General features: G+C 35.9%; 1 protein-coding gene across 1 annotated transcript; it reads left to right on the top strand.

Moving 5' to 3' along the window:
• The first annotated feature begins 1658 nt into the window (after positions 1-1658).
• Positions 1659-17147, top strand: LOC128545951 (uncharacterized). The gene is made up of 6 exons (XM_053518034.1): positions 1659-1810; positions 3092-3182; positions 3842-3969; positions 14064-14148; positions 15176-15249; positions 16792-17147. Exons 1-6 carry the CDS (start codon positions 1659-1661, stop codon positions 17024-17026), a joined length of 765 nt encoding a protein of 254 aa, XP_053374009.1. The 3' UTR covers positions 17027-17147.
• The last annotated feature ends 914 nt before the right edge of the window (positions 17148-18061 follow it).

Below are 18061 nucleotides of genomic sequence, written 5' to 3'. Positions count from 1 at the left end.
CAACTAATATAAAACTGATAATTTTTTATTTTTTTTTAATTTTCTTGCGTTTTACGTCGCACCGACACAATTATAAGTCATATGGCGACTTTCCAGGTTTTTTATGGTGGATGAAGACCCCAGGTGCCCCTCTGTGCTATATTTCATCTTGAGCGGGCACATGGGTAGAACCACCGACCTTCCGTAAACCAGCTGGATGGCTTTCTCACATGAAAACTCCAATGCACCGAATGAGGCTCGAACCCACATCCATCGATGAGGGGCAAGTGATTTGAAATCAGCGACCTTAACCACTCGACCACGGAGACCCCCTGACAACAGTTTTAACACACATTGCTTGATTTTGACTTCTACCAACAATGTCCTTTTAAAAAAGTCATCATTTGCAGAAGAAATATCATTCATGAGCCGCACCATGAGAAAACCAACATAGTGCATTTGCGACCAACATGGATCCATACTAGCCTGCGCATCCGCGCAGTCTGGTCAGGATCCATGCTGTTCGCTAACGGTTTCTCTAATTGCAATAGGCTTTGAAAGCGAACAGCATGGATCCTGATAAGACTGCGCGGATGTTATATTCGTCTCGGGTGGATTTTGTACGGGTTTGATCACACCATGATGTGTAACAATGCAAAGGAAATGCATGCATTTAAAAACGTCAATAGAGATATTAACTGGAATCAAATAAGAAATTATTTTAATACATTATGACAACGTGGAAGCATTCAAATGAGCAATTCTATGTCAAATTTGTCTTTTAACATTTGTCATAATATTTGATATAAAATCATCACATCACTGAAGATTAATAAAGAAAACGGAACCAGTCAGTTCAATGGTTGTCATTTCCATACATGTAAGTACAGAACTATTACAGGTTCTCATACATTTAAGTATAAAACATGATAAATGTGTACTGGTTCCCATACATTTAAGTATAAAACATGATAAATGTGTACTGGTTCCCATACATTTAAGTATAAAACATGATAAATGTGTACTGGTTCCCATACATTTAAGTACAAAACATAATAAATGTATAGGTTTGTCTCAAAAATTAACTACGTAGCGGCGAGTCCCTTAGGTTGGCTTTATTATGATTATATTGAAGGGTATTAAATATCTTTGCAAAGGAAAAATGTTTTTCTCCTGTGAATTCCTTCAGATGAGTTAAAGTGATAAATCATTTCAAAATGACCAGCAATGACTATTTATCCTTAATTCTAATCGAGAAACATAAATCAAGTAAAAGATCATACTACAAAATGAAACTTATTTTGATCTTCAAGAAAAATAATATGCGTTTTCAATAAATATTTCAATGTTGATAAGAAATTTGAATTTGCGTAAAAGTTTGGGAGTGTTTGAAAAAAATCGAATTTTTCAACTGTTTGACGCATATTTGCAGTACATTTGATGTATCAAATATGGTAGTTATACTAAAGTTCGGATAGTGTATTTCGTGTGAAAGTGTTGCTTTACGATTTTCCTTTTAGAACGGTAACATGTATATTCTAAAGTAAAACAAAAACTTAATGACAAAAAATATTCTATCTACTTCATATGACATATTTCAATGTACACAGCTTGGGTCATATAAAGGGTTATATTATGCTTCCTGTCGTTAAATTCTTGATGTTTTGATTTAGAAATTAATGATCGATAAAATCAAGTTTTGTGAAAAAGAAGCATATGAGCCTCAGCGTGATACAGATTTAGCAGACATAGGAGTATACGAGAAATTACAAGGAAAAGTTTTACCAAAAAGAAAAAGAATGAAAATCTCAATGACCAATAATCTTATGATGTTTGTAAATAACATAAAATAAAAGTCAGGCTTTGATATATACGTTGCAGAGGAGTGTCTTCAGGTTACTATGAAGTTTTAAAATCAAATCTGATAGAAATAGATGTTATAAACGCGTGCGGTTTATTATATATGTAGCGGTAGCAATATTCAAGGAGTTCAGTTTGTAATACGTTAATTAGGTTCATTGAAGTTTTCATGATTTCTACACGCTCTAATATATTTGATCAATTAACAAGTGCGGATCCCTTAAGCATTTTATAAATTGAACATATATAATATAATAACATACTTATAGAGATATGCAAATCCATAAATTTTTAAAGGAAATATTAGTATCTGAACTGTTAGTTTTATTAAATCAGAGCTCTCTGGGATAAGTAATATCAATCTTCTGAGCAAAAAAGGCAAACAAACAAACAAACAAAAAAAAGGGGGGGGGGGGGGGGGGGGGGGAATAACCCCAACGCAACGGACTAACCATATTAAGAATATTGTCGGTATAGCGTTCTGTAATAATGTTTGTCTGATGTATGAAAAAGCTCAGCCTGAATTCCCTTTCGTAGCTGAAAGCGGTTAACAATGTTTAACATAATGTTTAAGTATGCTTGTCGTACAATATCTTTACTGAAATTACATGTAGGAAATCTAGCATAGTAAAAGCTTTTTGAATCAAAGCAATTGGTTCATCATAAATTTCATTATGCGGCGAAATAGTATATACAGATACAGATTTCGCCAAAATTTTCTACTGACCATAATAAATGAATACCAGAGTTTTTATAAACTCTATCACAATATATTTCAACGTGGACTATTTAAGCAGTAAGACATGATGTTAATATTTTAGATATATAAAGACTGACTGTGTATTAAATTATAAGCGGACCATTTAGAAGCATAGAGCATAATCAAGAGGAATAACTGCTAAACTTGACGATTTTGTTCATGGTAGCTATATTTCTGTATAATTGGTAGAGCTATCTTCACGTAGTAGATTTACAGGGTAAAAATCGTCATATGAAAAACTAAGGCCCAAGACGACACTGATGAATTGGTAAATCGGAGTCAGAGCCACAGTTGTCCTTAACAAAAATGATCGCAACGAAACTTCATTAATTTGGCATTATGCCGACTTTTACTTCGATTAAATGTCTAACAAAATACACCCAAATGAATTTTATTAGATATTTATAAAGTAAAATATGTATGATAATTTTAGTAAAAAGAAATCTTATTGTCTTTTAATGTTTTATACTCATTAGAGCTATTATTTTTCAGGTTTAGAGACGTCTTTTGCAAAGATGAGGGTAATTTCTATTCCTACAATCCGTGTGTTCCTTTCATTGAAGGGAGTTGCCGTTCTGCAGCAGTAAACTTTTACTTCGTCTTAGATATTTTATCTAAGTAGTTACACATAATCGTACATGTATTTTTAAGCTTAGTGTTAAAACATAGTACTATCATCTGCGTTTGTCTACGTAGACTTTGAAGAAAAAAACAAACTTTATGTATTGTGCATTTATTTAGGATGGAACATTTTAAAGGTATTTTAAAGTAGAAGTTACAAAGGAACAACATTTGACTTATGAGAAATGAGTGTAATTTGCAGACATTTTAAGTTCATGCTTTATCTAAGAAAAACAAATGTCACAAGGGCATAGTTTATTCCGAGCAGTGTATCACCAATGTTTTAATCTTGAACAGCGTTAATCGCCGTGACGTCACCGTCATCATATTTCATTAGATAAGAACATGGTCTGTCATATTAGAATAAACCATATTTCAAACAACTTGCTTACATATTTACGTAAAAAACAAACGTTTATAAATCAATACAAATTATGTATGAATATTATTCAGGTTTGCAAGCTATAAAATTAAGCTGAAATATTTTATATACTAGGATACAGAGTAGACATTGAGATAATTTAGTAAATCGGAATCTATTAAGGCTCATTCTACAAAAAGAAATCTACTGTCCACTCAATCTAGCTCGAAATATAATTTAGCTTTCTGTTTTTCTGACAGGTCTGTATTTTGAACCCAGACAAGTCACAGCAAATTCAAATAGGTGACGCCTCTTCGGCAACATTTAAAGTAGATGAGATAGGAGGAAATGTCGTTGCTACGTACACGTCTAATCCACACGACTTAATGTAAGTACATATGGAAGCCCTGCAGGGACAACTGATTTCCGTACTTCCCACTTCTGACTTCTAACTTTTGCACTTCTCACTCCCAACTTCTTGACTTCCTACTACCTACTTTTAACTTCCGCACTTCTGACTTCCAACTTTCCCTCTTTTGAAGTCGGAAGTAAGAAGTGTAGAAGTTGGAAGTCGGAAGTAAGAAGTCAGGAATCTGGAAGTCAGAATTGCGAAAGTTATAAGTCAAAAGTGCGAAAGTTAGAAGAAGGAAGCAAGAAGTCAAGAAGTCGGAGGTAAGAAGTGTGGAAGTTGGAAATCAGAAGGCGAATATCAGGAAGTTGGAAGTCAGAAGTGCGGAAGTTAGAAGTCAGAAGTGTGGAAGTTAGAATTAGGAAGTAGGAAGTAAAGAAGTTGGAAGTGAGAAGTGCAAAAGTTAGAAGTCAGAAGTGGGAAATACGGAAATCAATTGTCCCTCCAAGGCTTCCATGCTCTCGCGAAATAAGATGGACAAAAACAGTCTGTTTTTCATATTAATCACACAGAAATGTTCTTGAAACCGCAAAATGCTAATGGCGGCGAAGTTATCACTCCAAAATATCATTCTACTATACGTTATAAAACTGGTTTCAAATGGTCCTATTATAACAAATGACACCTCCGATAGGTTACAAATTTCCCATATTATATTATTATGACAGGGCTTTTTTGGCACGTGGTTGTACAATTCGACAGCAATACGTATTTTTTATATTTGAAAATCAATGTTTAAAATATTGCTTAGCAATTCTTTCTCTTTCTCTATTTTACATTTTTCATTTCATTAAACAATTATAGCATATGTCAGGAAAGTGTTCTTACAAAACGTTGTTTTTGTTCATATTTCCTGTAAAAAAAATATTAATCACTTTTAGTCCCGGAATATAAAAATACATAAAAAATGCGCACCCGTAATGACAATCGGCAAATTACGTTTGTGATTCCGGCATTCTCCGATTTTAACGTAAAGCTATATAAGGGTATACTTAATGAAAAGTGTTTTTATCTAATACTAATTTTTCCCACTCTATTTTTGTCATTATCTGTAATTCATTTTAGCAAGAAAAGTATCAGTGCTCATCAAATCCTATGCTTTCTTCAAGTTTTTATCTTAAAATATTTTGGTGATTTGGTGCAGGGAAACATGCAACAAGCAGCATTTATTTTATAGCCATTTGTAAATGTTTCAAACGTCTAATATACCTTGTCAAAAATAACATTCTCTCCTAAAAATAATTCGCATGCCAACATTTTTGTGTTATCTAAGTTGAATTTTGTATATTAAGATTGCGAGGATCATATGTCAGACTGGTCAGCGGCCAAATATGTTATTTTCCTTGAATAAAGTATTATTATTGTTTTAGTTGTTTCTAATATTGTAAACTTATAATAAAATGTTTACGACATATAACGTGAACAACATTTATTTTGCACGCGACCGCATGGTTCCCAAGATCCAATCAAATAATCCGTTTCAAAAATTTAGAACCGCCCACTACATTTTACCCCATATATGAACAGCCCACGCTTCAGGAGCGGTCTTTATTCCTGCAAATTCCAAGAAGGAGAGGTAGACAGTTAAAATTTTAAAAGTATACATTTAGAAAATAAAATGTACATGTTTAAAACTTGTATCAAGATCGACTGTTATTTTATTGTTACTTTCGGAAGATGTTCATTGTAGTATCTATTCGAAAAATAAGTTTATTGAACGCTCTAGATCTACCTCATTTAAACTTGCTTTACAGTATATATTTGAATACGCGTCATCAAGGTGACGTCAGTATTTCGACCCCCATAGAATAATGACCCCCCGGTCATTATTCTATAGAAAAAGTGACCCCCGGTCATAGTATTATGACCTCCAGATCATAGTACTATGACTCCCCCACGTGAAGTAAACTGAACCTCACGAAGAATATTGACTCCCATAAAAAAAACGACCCCCGGTCATTTGGTCAAATTTAGTGATAACTCATGTATTTAAGGCCTAATTGCTGAATTTTATGCCCCCACTCGGGGGAGGGGGGCATATAGATTTGCCCTTGTCCGTCCGTCCGTCCGTTTGACCATTAGCCCGAGATACCATCACTTGACACAGAAATCAGAGCATTCCGCAACGGGAAAAGGGATTCTATTTCTAGACGCTGTATCTTGGTGTATACATTTTATTCAGGAAAATAACAATTCACAATACGTTCACAAAACACATCAGTGTCAATAATCCCTGCAAACGTCGGTATGAAGTAATTTTTCAGAAGAAAACTGCACAAGAAACTGCTAGCATAGAACTTAGTACAGTCAAACTCGCTTTATACGAACTCATCCGGACCTAAGAAATATGTTCGTATCAAACGAAATTCGTATTAATGAATGTATGACCAGATGATTTGTCCGAGCAAGTTGGGCAGTATCACCGGTATCATCGGTGAATAGATACCGATATATGAAAGTAGTTAATAGTTATAAACTGATTAAGTTAATTTATTCAGATAACATTGAAATTACTCGACAAAAGTCATGCTTAAACACGTAAAACTGTATTAATTTAAATTTTAATGTGCGGTCGAGATCCAGAGCGCCAACTTATATCCACTGCCAACATTGAAGCTTATGCTATATAACAATCGTTCGTAGAGGGATAAAAATTTGTATATTTTGTAAGACACAGCCTACCTGTATCGACACTAGAACGTCAATTATGTGTTTAAAATTATTTACACCTCTTTAAATCATGACCTGTCAATTGACTAAATTGTTTTATATTGACATGATACACAAAGGACCGAGTGTTTGTTTGTGAATAAGTGTGAACTACTCCATTGTCCAATAAGCACGCGGCACAATGCTGACCATATTATTATTTTCAACACATTTTATAACGGCCCCGACTGCAATTTTCACTGTTTGCATTGTTCTCGGTGCTTCCGAGGGATCTACTTTCCAGATTTTATTTACTTCACAACAGCGGGTGCAGTGTGGCGGCCGTAAAAAGTCGCCCCGACTTCATTTCAGTGTTGTTATATTTTCTGGTCCTTCGGGATCATTGATTTCAACTCATTTAGATTTGAAGATTGAATACTTCTTAAGCCGGTGCTAGGGGGCGTGGGCAGTGTTGCATTTTCCATTACTGCTCATGAATAGACTCAATCAAACCGAGTCTGCAATTTTCACTGTTTGCCTTGTTCTCGGTGCTTCCGAGGGATCTACTTTCCAGATTTTTTTTCTAAAATTAATTCGTATCAAAAGATGGAAAAGTGTAATATTTAAGCTTATTGGGACTCCCAAAATGTGTTCGTATCTTCCGATTATTCGTATGAAGCGAGTTCGCTATCACCGAAATAGTTTTACAAAGAAAATAGAAGGACTCGGCCGGGAATTCGGAATTGTTCGTTTAATCCGAAAATTCGTATCAAGCGAGTTCGTATTAAGTGGACTCGACTGTATTAATAGAAGTTGCAATACTTAGCAGTGACAGTAAAGTACGGTAGCGGCAACAATAGAAAGTAGTAGTAGTAGTAGTAGTTGTGGTAGTGGCAGTGGCAGTGGCAGTGGCAATGGCAGCAGCAGCAGCAGCAGCAGCAGCAGCAGCAGAGGAATAAGTGACAGCAACAACAGCAGCAGCAGGAGAAGAAGAGGTAGATGTACAAGACGTATTAGTGGAAGCAGGTATAGTAGTATCAGTAGTAGCAGTTGTAGTAGTAGTAGTAGTAGAAGAAGAAGAAGTACATGTAGTAATAGCAATAGAAGTAGCGGCACCAGTAGTAGTAGTACAATCAAAATGTTAACTATTGGCAATGGAGGGTATTAGAGTTGTAAAATTGTCCGTTAGGTTTGGTGGGGATCACTTTTTAATAGATATTATCGTCGAAAGTCTTTTTAGGAGCCAGTGTTTTACACGGAAAGAGTAACTTTTTTTAAATAGAATAATGTCCGGGAATCGATATTGTATGAGAGTTCGAATGTAGTAATTTCGACAGTGGGTATTTTACATGGAAGGGGTCACTTTTTCTATAGAATAATAACCGGGGTCATTATTCCATGAGATTCGAAGGGAGTCATCTTTAGGGAGTCAGTATTTTACTTGGAGGGGTCAGTTTTTCTATAGAATAATGACCGGGAGGTCGTTATTCTATAGAGTTTTCAAAGGGAGTCAGTTTTTTATAAGGGGAGTCAATATTTTACAGGAAAGGAGTCACATTTTCTATAGAATAATGACCGGGGGGGGGGGGGGGTCGTTATTCTATGGGGGTCGAAATACTTCATTACACCGGCGGGGTTCTTTTGCGGCCGGATCGGGTCCGGGCCGGCTTTCGCGTCCGGGCGGTCTGGTCGGGCTCTATGTTGTTCAATTTCAAAGCCTATAACAATAAGAGAAACCGTCAGCGAACAGAATGGGTCCTGGGCGGGCTGGTCTGGGTCGTTGCGGGCCGCGGGGCCACTGTGTTGGTTTTTTCTTGGGGCGGCTCAAATAATAACTGTAATAAAAACAAAAAACATCAACAGAAAACATGGTAGCTTTACGATCTGAATTCCTCTAAACTGAATATCAATTTATTGTTTTGCTTTTTTCCATAACTTAAAGAAACTGAGCATGCCTCCACGAAAACGGGCCCGGACATCACAAAGAGCTCCACATATATCATCATCGGATGGAAACAAGGGTCCATCGGATCAAGCAACACCGAAATCTGGCCAGCCAAAAAGTCAACAAACACTACCGTCACTGCCGAATAGGAAACGTCAGCAGACACAGCCGGCACCGCCGAATAGGAGCGAAGGTCACGTGGATAGCCCGGGACAATCAGGTGAACATATCCCAGTATATACTTGTTCTAACGGCATATTAGATGCTCACGTCAGTAATACTGTCAAGGAAAAAATCTGGTTAGGCCAGTATGTTGACTTACAAACTCTCCTTCATAACCAGAACAATCAGACCTCTCAAAAACAAACATTTCAATTATTAGACGGAGAATTAGTATTAGCTAAGAAAGAACAATCTGCTAAAAGTTTGGAAAAAATCGAAATCTGGTCAGATGCCTTTCAATTATATATGTATATTTACGGCTTAAAGCACCCCGGGGAAACCCTACAAATGCTCCAATATTTTTATAACATCCGTTTAGCTGCAAGTAAATACACAGGTTGGTGGGTGTACGACAAACAGTTCCGGCTCAAAAAGTCGCTTGCTCTGTCAACCAAGTGGGAGACGATTGACCCTGAACTTTGGATGCTTTTCGTGCAACCATTACATGCAAATCAGTTAAATAGCATGTCCGTTAGCTCAGAGAAGAAATGTTTTGCCTACAACAGATTAGGTTTTTGCAACGAAAGGTATTGTCCTTATCTGCATTCCTGTATAAGGTGTCATGGTAATCATCCTTCCATGAACTGTCACACTAACCAGACCTTTGGGAATGGTCAGCACCAAATCAGATTCAGGCATAACATAATGAGACCGTCGTTTAACACTCGTTTCAGGGCACCAGCCCCAAGGCCGTTTATAGGACAAGGACCTCATGGTGCAAACAAACGGGCTATGGGACCTCGGTATCACTCCAATTAATCTTACAACTTTAGAAAAGCGATTATCGACATATCCAAATAAGAAAGATGCAGATTTTCTATTGGCTGGTTTCAAACATGGTTTTAGCTTAAATCATTCCGGGCCAAGAATTCCTCTACATTCAAATAATCTTATATCAGCACGCAAACAACCGAAAATGTTAGGCGAGAAACTTTATGCTGAAAAATTAGCTGGCAGAATTATAGGACCTTTCTCGACACCCCCAATCTCAAATCTGCGCATTAATCCGGTAGGTTTAATCCCGAAGAAAACAGGAGGCTGGCGCCTAATAACTAACCTGTCCTTTCCACCTGACATCAGTGTTAATGATTTTATACATCAAGACTATAGCCATGTTGAATATTCCTGTTTTGATAATGCTGTCAAAATGGTGAAAAAAATAGGCTCGTCTGTATACATGGCAAAAGCAGATATAAAATCAGCATTCAACCTATGTCCCGTACGGCCAGCCGACTTCGATCTGCTAGGAATACGGACTGACGACGGATACTGGATTCAAAAAATGTTACCGATGGGTGCATCTTGTTCATGTTTTATTTTTGAAAAATTCGCAACTTTTCCTAAATGGTGCGTACAAAAAGATTCAGGTTCTAACAATTTTGACCATTTATTAGACGATTTCTTCATGGCTGACGATTCTTATGAAAGTTGTTCAAGTTTAATGTCAAATTTTCAAAACACTTGTGAAGATTTAAGCGTGCCTTTAGCTGAAGATAAATGGACGGGCCTATCAGAATAATTACTTATTTAGGTTTAGAAATAGACGCGGAAAATAATACAATTCGGATACCTTCCGACAAAATTAAGAAAGCCGAGCAGCAGCTTCTGTCTTTAATAAATTCCAAGAAAGTTCGCCTCCATAATTTGCAGTCCACAGTAGGACTCTTGAACTTCATGTGTAAGGCCATACCGGCAGGTAGAGCTTTCCTTCGCAGATTTTATGACGTCATGTGTCAAGCACGTAAACCGTTTCATTGGATCAGAGTAACACATTCAATAAGAGAAGACGCAAATATTTGGTTACAATTCATCAAAAACTTCAACGGGTCATGCACTTTTATTAATTTCGATTGGGTTGATGCTACTAGTATTGATTTCTTCACAGACGCATCAGGAAACAGCCATTTAGGCTGTGGGTGTTATTTTCAGGGCGAGTGGTCGTTCATAAAGTGGCCCGATTCATGGGAATCAGAAATTTTCAAAGATATAACATATTTAGAACTTGTACCAATTATTTTAGCATTTCATATTTGGGACAAAAAGGTAAAAAATACAAGAATAATTTTACATTCGGACAACGAGGCATTAGTCAGCATTATAAATAAAAGACATCAAAAAACGGTAGAGTAATGCATTTGATTAGACATCTTACGCTCCTTCTGATGGAAAATAACACTGTTTTAAAATGCAAACACATATCTGGAAAATTAAACAGTATTGCTGATTCTATCAGTCGATTTCAGTGGACAAGACTAAATATCTACTGCCCCTCTCCGCGGACCGGGAGCCTTGTCAAGTTCCGGAGTCCTTCCTCCAGCTGTTGAGGGCGAAATAGACAGGCTTATCAGCGCTTCCCTTTCACAAAATACACAGAAACGGTATCGTTCAGCAATCGAGTCTTTTACAAATTTCTGCATTAATAGTTATGTCGAATTAAACTGGCCACCAACCGTTGAGCAAATAACGGAATACATCGCATTCATGTCTTTGAGGCAATACTCGCACTCATCTGTAAATTGCCATATTTCTGCGATCAGTTACGTGAATAAATTGAATGGCCTACTGGATAATACCAAACAGTTTATCGTTAGAAGCATGTTAGAAGGGCTCAAGCGCCTGAAAACATACACCGATACCAGACAACCAATAACACAGTCAGTTCTGTTGAAGCTGTTAGATTCCCTAACACACGTTTGCAGATCACAATTTGAAGCCATGTTGTTTACGGCGGCTTTCTCGTTAGCTTACAATGGCTTGTTACGTATTAGCGAATTTACTTCTAGCAATAAAACAACAACTTCAGGCATTCTCAAGTTTCAGGATGTAATCATTGGGTCAAACAAAATACGAAATTACTTACAGAAATCAAAAACTGATCAGACGGGCAGCGGAACATCAGTTGACATCGAAATAAGCGATAAGAACAAATTCTGTTGTGAAAACATTGCTAACTATATTGCCTTCAGACCAAATACAGATGGTCCATTCTTTGTTCATTTTGACGAAAGCCCGCTAACTTCTTTCCAGATTAACGCAGTTCTGAGAAAAGCAATAAAATTTGCAGGTTTAGACGCCAATTTGTATAAATCACACTCTTTTAGAATTGGTTGCGCAACTTCAATGTTTCGAGACGGGACTTCAATAAATAATATAAAGTCCCAAGGAAGATGGAAATCTGATAGTTACAAATCTTACATTCGTTAAAATTGTGACTGATCTCTGACTGAGTGCTAATTTTAGCGGTAATAAGCCTTAAAATGTATAAATTGAAAATGAGTGTGCCTTTGTAAAAAAATCATATCTTGAAAGTCACATTCACTGTCACAGTATCATTATTGCTATACCTGTTGGTATTACCTGCTTGTTAAAGCCATTGGTATATGGCGCACATAATTCAAGCATAATTAAATTAAAATAATATTTACAAAAAGTTTTGTCTAAAGGACGTGCCAAATGCCATTAAAAGCCATTGGTATATGGCAGGCTGTGCAGTCCGCTATTCGGCAGTTATAATTATTTTTAAATGCATTGATGAAGCTACAGCACCGCATCGGGCTGATAGCAACTATCCAACAACATACGGAAAACTGTTGTTAGAACAGATGCCATTTTGAATGAAGAATACTAATTTTAAGCCAGTTTTTTTTTTGTTCCAGTTACATATCTGTAAATATGTTTAAAAATGGTTGTGTGTTACCGTTTGTTATTGATAATTCATGTTACTGTTTGATATTAATAAGAGAAAGTGCATTTTATTCATTACAATCTAACATGTATCCTTACGTCAAGAACTAAAATTACGATACCAATCTTAAGAAAATGGAAATAGAAAAACTCTTGTTTCAAAATATTGCAGTTAAGCTGACCAATGTTTGGATAATAGGGTCTTCCCTAATAAAAGGAGCGTACCATAGACTAGCCTTTAGACCGGATGGTAACAGTTTAGGTTTGCAACATTATAATGTCAGGATCACGTGGGAATTTCTCAGTTGCATGAGAATTAGAGATATACGCAGGTCTGTACAATATTTACTACAATTTAAAGATGAACCAGACATCATTGTCATTCATTGTGGTGGAAATGACATAGGCACCAAATCCACTTGGGACATTACATTCGAATTCAAAATGTTGATAACTGATTTCCTGCAGCCATTACTGCCCAACACTAGGGTTATATGGTCACAAATTCTTCCGCGCAGAACCTGGCGTTATGTACCATACACACCAACTGCGGAAAACATTAGAAAACGTATCAACAGTTCTCTCGCAACATTTGTTATTAGAAACGGAGGTGGCTATATAAAATACGCTAACATTTCTTTAGAAAAACATTTTTTTCACACAAATGACACTCATTTGTCAGAACTTGGATACGATATAATGCTTAATACACTGTCTTCTGCCCTGTACAAAATAATAATTAAAGGAGAGAGAGTATATGCATGTACATAGTGTTACGCTAACTAAGGAAAACTGACTATTGTTCTTGTTCCCTTTTCTGTTCATCACTCTAACGCAGTTATAACTCTGGTTTTGACAGTTTAATAATAAAAATGTTTGGCAAAATTTCAATTAATATAGTCCTGATATGCTAGCAATGGCCATGACCGGTTATCTTCTTAATATCCTGCAGATTCATGCTAGTCCGCAGATTTTGGCGGAAGGCTCACTCTTAAGCCAGTCTAAATCGCGCCCCTTTTTGGCATAATACTAACATGCATCTGCTGAATGTATTCTGGGATTTTCTACCGTAATCGGGGAAAATCTTATTTTATTAAAATATCTATCATTCAGTCATGGCCAAATTAATGCCAAACCTTAGTTAATTAAAAACTTAAAATGAAAATGTTTTGTCTTATATACTTACTTTTTCATTTACAGCTAAATCACACTGTAACGACATTTAACAAAAGGATAGTTGAAACAAGAGTCCATTGAATCTCGATTAAAGTACTATATATATTTGAATGTCGTTACGGTGGGATTTTATTTTCACGGGTACAATAACTACAGTGCAACCTCTCTACAACGGCCCCTCCCTTGAGCAATATCGTTTTTACCTCAACTCCTTTCAAATGGTCCCAGAAAACCACGACAGGCATAGCATGCTATTTTGTTAAATATTTCAAGGTTTTAGATGATTCAACAAGTTACTTATAAATAGAAACATCTACTTCAGTATGCTTTGCCTGTTGTGGGTTTTGTGTCCGAGTCGCGTTGCAAAATAATAATCTAAATATTTCCTTACAAATAGTGTGTCAAAAGTTAATTTGGTATGCGATCCAAATGCATGCGTACCCGTAATCGAGGCTCAGGGGCAGCAGAATGACGGATCATTCGTAAGTCATTACCTGTATATATTTATGATTCTTTAAAAATCTGACAGTTTGTAAATTTCACTGATGTCCCTTTTAAATATTTTTTGTTTTATTATGTATTTATATGAAATAATTAATAATGCGGGCCTTTTATCTTGATAAAATGACATTTTATCACTAAAAGGTTTTTAATATGAGTTTAATTATGTTCTGGATTTGTTCAAAATCTACGTCTGTTTCTTTACACTAATTTGTTTTCACTAAGTGATAACACATATTACCTTGTTCCCTTTGGTATTTTTTTTTTTAATTTAAAATTTCTTTACGTTCTTAACACAGCACTGTGGTTTAAGCGGCTTACTTATTCCCTTTTTATAATTGTCCATTGAAAGGTTAAGCTCAAAACTGAGAAATATTTACCTTATCCGGATAGTTGATCATGCCAGGTAAAGCAGGTTGTCGATCTTCCAGTTTAGGCAGTACTATTTATTATTCCAAGGGGTGTTCACTGAACCAAAACTGACTGAATAGCGAACAGTGCAGACCATGATCAGCCTGCACTGACGTGCAGGGACGCGCAGGCTGATCTTGATCTGCACTGGTCGCAAAGGCAGAATTACTTGTCGCAGGCTAAATGTTAATATCTGAAACGAGTTCGTTGATGAACGTCACTGATGGTCAAGCTTTGTTTTCTTAATATGACAATACAAGTTTTTTAGTGGATGAAGTATACACAGACCTTCCTGCTTTATGGATTGATATAAAATGCACCGACTATCTTTTCTTAAGACAGGTTTTGTAGTTTCATGCACAATGCTTTAACATTTATCCAGGCAAACACTAAATCAGTTTAAGAACATACACTTATCTCTTACAAAATTCCTCGATTGATTTACGTTTAACCAACGGATAATCACGTTTTAAAAGCTTTTTTAGTGTTCGACAGCTTGACTCCCGTGCGCCAGTATTTAATGTTTTTATTTAGTTCGTTTTTTTACATAACTTGTAACTTGCTATTTCAATTTCGACAATATCTGGTCTCTTACAGAAAATGACGCTAACCACAGTTTGCGCATGCCCGGGGATGTGTGATTCAAATGGTCCAAAAACAAACTGTAGCGTGTAAGTAAAATATACTTTGTGTGTGTTTATTAAGTATATACAGATTCAGATACGTACATATCTATTCTGCTATATATTTGGTGCTGCTAAAATATGAAAAACAAGAGCACCGCCTTGCGGGTGCTGACGCTCATCGGATTTTTTTTGTATAATAGAAATATTGTCCTACCCATGATTTTCTAAGTCTAAAAAGGGCCATCATTCTTGCAAAAAGCAAGATAGAGTTATGTTTCTTGATGTACAGTGTCCACTTATGATAGTGAAAAACTGTTGCAAGTTTTAAAGCAATCGCTTTGATAGTTTATGAGAAAAGTTGACTTAAACATAATATTCAACCAAGAAAATGATTTTTCTAAGTCCAAAAGGGGCAATAATTATTGCAAAAAGCAGGATGGAGTTATTTTGCTTGCTGTACAGGGTCAGCTTATGATGGTGAACAAGAGTTGCAAGTTTTAAAGCAATAGCTTTGATAGTTTAAGAGAAAAAGTTGACCTAAACATAAAACTTAACCAAGAAATCTGATATTTTCTAAGTCCAAAAGGGGTCATAAATCTTGCAAAAAGCAGGATGGAGTTATGTTTCTTGCTGTACAGGGTCAGCTTCTGATGGTGAACGAGTGTTGCAAGTTTTAAAGCAATAGCTTTGATAGTTTAGGATAAAAGCTGACCTAAACATAAAACTTAACCAAGAAAACTGATTTTCTAAGTCCAAAAGGGGCAATAATTCTTGCAAAAAGAAAGATGGAGTTATGTTTCTTGATGTGCAGGGTCTGCTTATGATGGTGAACAAGTATTCCAAGTTTCAAAGCAATAGCTTTGATAGTTTAGGAGAAAAGTTGACCTAAACATAAAACTTAACCAAGAAATCTGATATTTTCTAAGTACAAAAGGGGCCATAAATCTTGCAAAAAGCAAGATGGAGTTATGTTTCTTGCTATACAGGGTCAGTTTATGATGGTGAACAAGTATTTTAAGTTTCAAAGCAATAGCTTTGATAGTTTAGGAGAAAAGCTGACCTAAACATAAAACTTAACCACGCCGACGCCGACAACCGCTCAAGTGATGACAATAACTCATCATTTTTTTTTTCAAAAAATCAGATGAGCTAAACATTACAGCTCTTCAATCACATATTGACAAAAACATACATTGTTCTCATAATACTTAAATTGTTAATAGAGAATTGTAAAGAAAGTTAAAGCTGGAATAATATCCAATGCAAATGTTAAAGATTAAAAGTAGATAATCAAGTTGCGCCTAAACTAAACGAGCAAGCCACTTTGAAGTAAAAAGAACAGCTATTCCCCATATTATTCAGGATTTGTTGTTACTTTCTATTCTTTTTGTGAATACAATATTATAGAACCATACCGTTTCTCTAGTACTGTAGAAAAACAAAATGTAAATTGACATATTCTCTTTATTACAATGTGTACAAATCTCGCATTCTGCAATTCTATTTGATGAACACTTTTTACTACAATGCGAAATATTAGGCGTTCATTGTCAAGAGGCACATATAAAAGTTTCAGATTTTATGTAGGTGCAATACGAAATATGCTGAATTCACAAAAAGTTGTGATCGTGGCTATGATGGAAAAGAAGAAGCAATTAAAGTTTTGATTATCAATAACTGGGACGGTGTCTGCAAGTTTCCGGACAACGACGATGTTGCTTTCAGTTTAAACAATGACAAATCAACATGTGAAGATGTAATTAACAGGTGTAATCCAAGTCAGTCATTTTCTGTGAACGGATACATGTGCAAAACAGCATGAATTCCAACAAAACAGTTTCGAACAAGGCGTATATGCTGTTTACGCAGAAATCTTAACCGAAAGTGGTATCTTTTTCCTTTCCAATTGAGCCGTGCCATGAGAAAACCAACATAGTGGGTTTGCGACCAGCATGGATCCAGACCAGCCTGCGCATCTGCGCAGGCTGGTCTGGATCCATGCTGTTGGCTATCAAAGCCTTATGGAATTAGAGAAATTGTTAGCGAACAGCATGGATCCGCGCGGATGCGCAGGCTGGTCTGGATCCATGCTGGTCGCAAACCCACTATGTTGGTTTTCTCATGGCACGGCTCAATTAAAGAATGCTTAGAAAAGCAGTTAGACTTACTTGTTTAAATAAACAATCATGTTTTATCTTAAGCGAACATGAGCTTTGTGGATGGCATCTATCAGTTTTTGTAGTATATACATTGCAACCTCCTAATTATTTGACGACAAATTAAATGAAAATTAAACTAATTACGTGTATATCATTTGAAGTTAAAATTAATCTGTTTACAACCAAAACATTACATGGAGAGGTTCAGAAACATGTTTTATTAACGTTTGTTGCTGCTGAATGAACGGAATATTACGCGAAAGCTGACGTATAACAAGTAACGATAAACAGATTTAAGGTGGAATGCGCCTAATTTGAAGTTGTTGGGTTCCGTTTCGAAATTTTGTTTAATGTAATAATCCTCATAGAATGCGTATTTTACATTTTTGATATTTCTTAACTTTTTTCTCTACATTATTCAAAACTAAACGTCAAATTTGTCGCTCTGACGTCACTTTAACGTAAAAATCGACTTCAACGTTAAAATAATCTCCACAAATTATACACCTTTTCAAAGACATTTTTAAATGAAAATATGACGAGAAACAAGCAAATCGATGCTTGTTGACTGAACAGAACGATTTACGAAAACAGTCTGACGGACGTGAAATTATGGTTCATCAAAAATGGACGTCAATGGTTGTGTTTAAAGGTTTGCAGAGGAAAAAGTTACAGAAATATCAAAAAAGTAAAATGCG

This window comes from Mercenaria mercenaria, chromosome 11 (genome assembly GCF_021730395.1).
Source record: "Mercenaria mercenaria strain notata chromosome 11, MADL_Memer_1, whole genome shotgun sequence".
NCBI classification, from domain to species: Eukaryota; Metazoa; Mollusca; class Bivalvia; order Venerida; family Veneridae; genus Mercenaria; species Mercenaria mercenaria.
The sequence above is the reverse complement of the archived record's forward strand: the minus strand, read 5'-3'. Positions and strand labels throughout refer to the sequence as shown.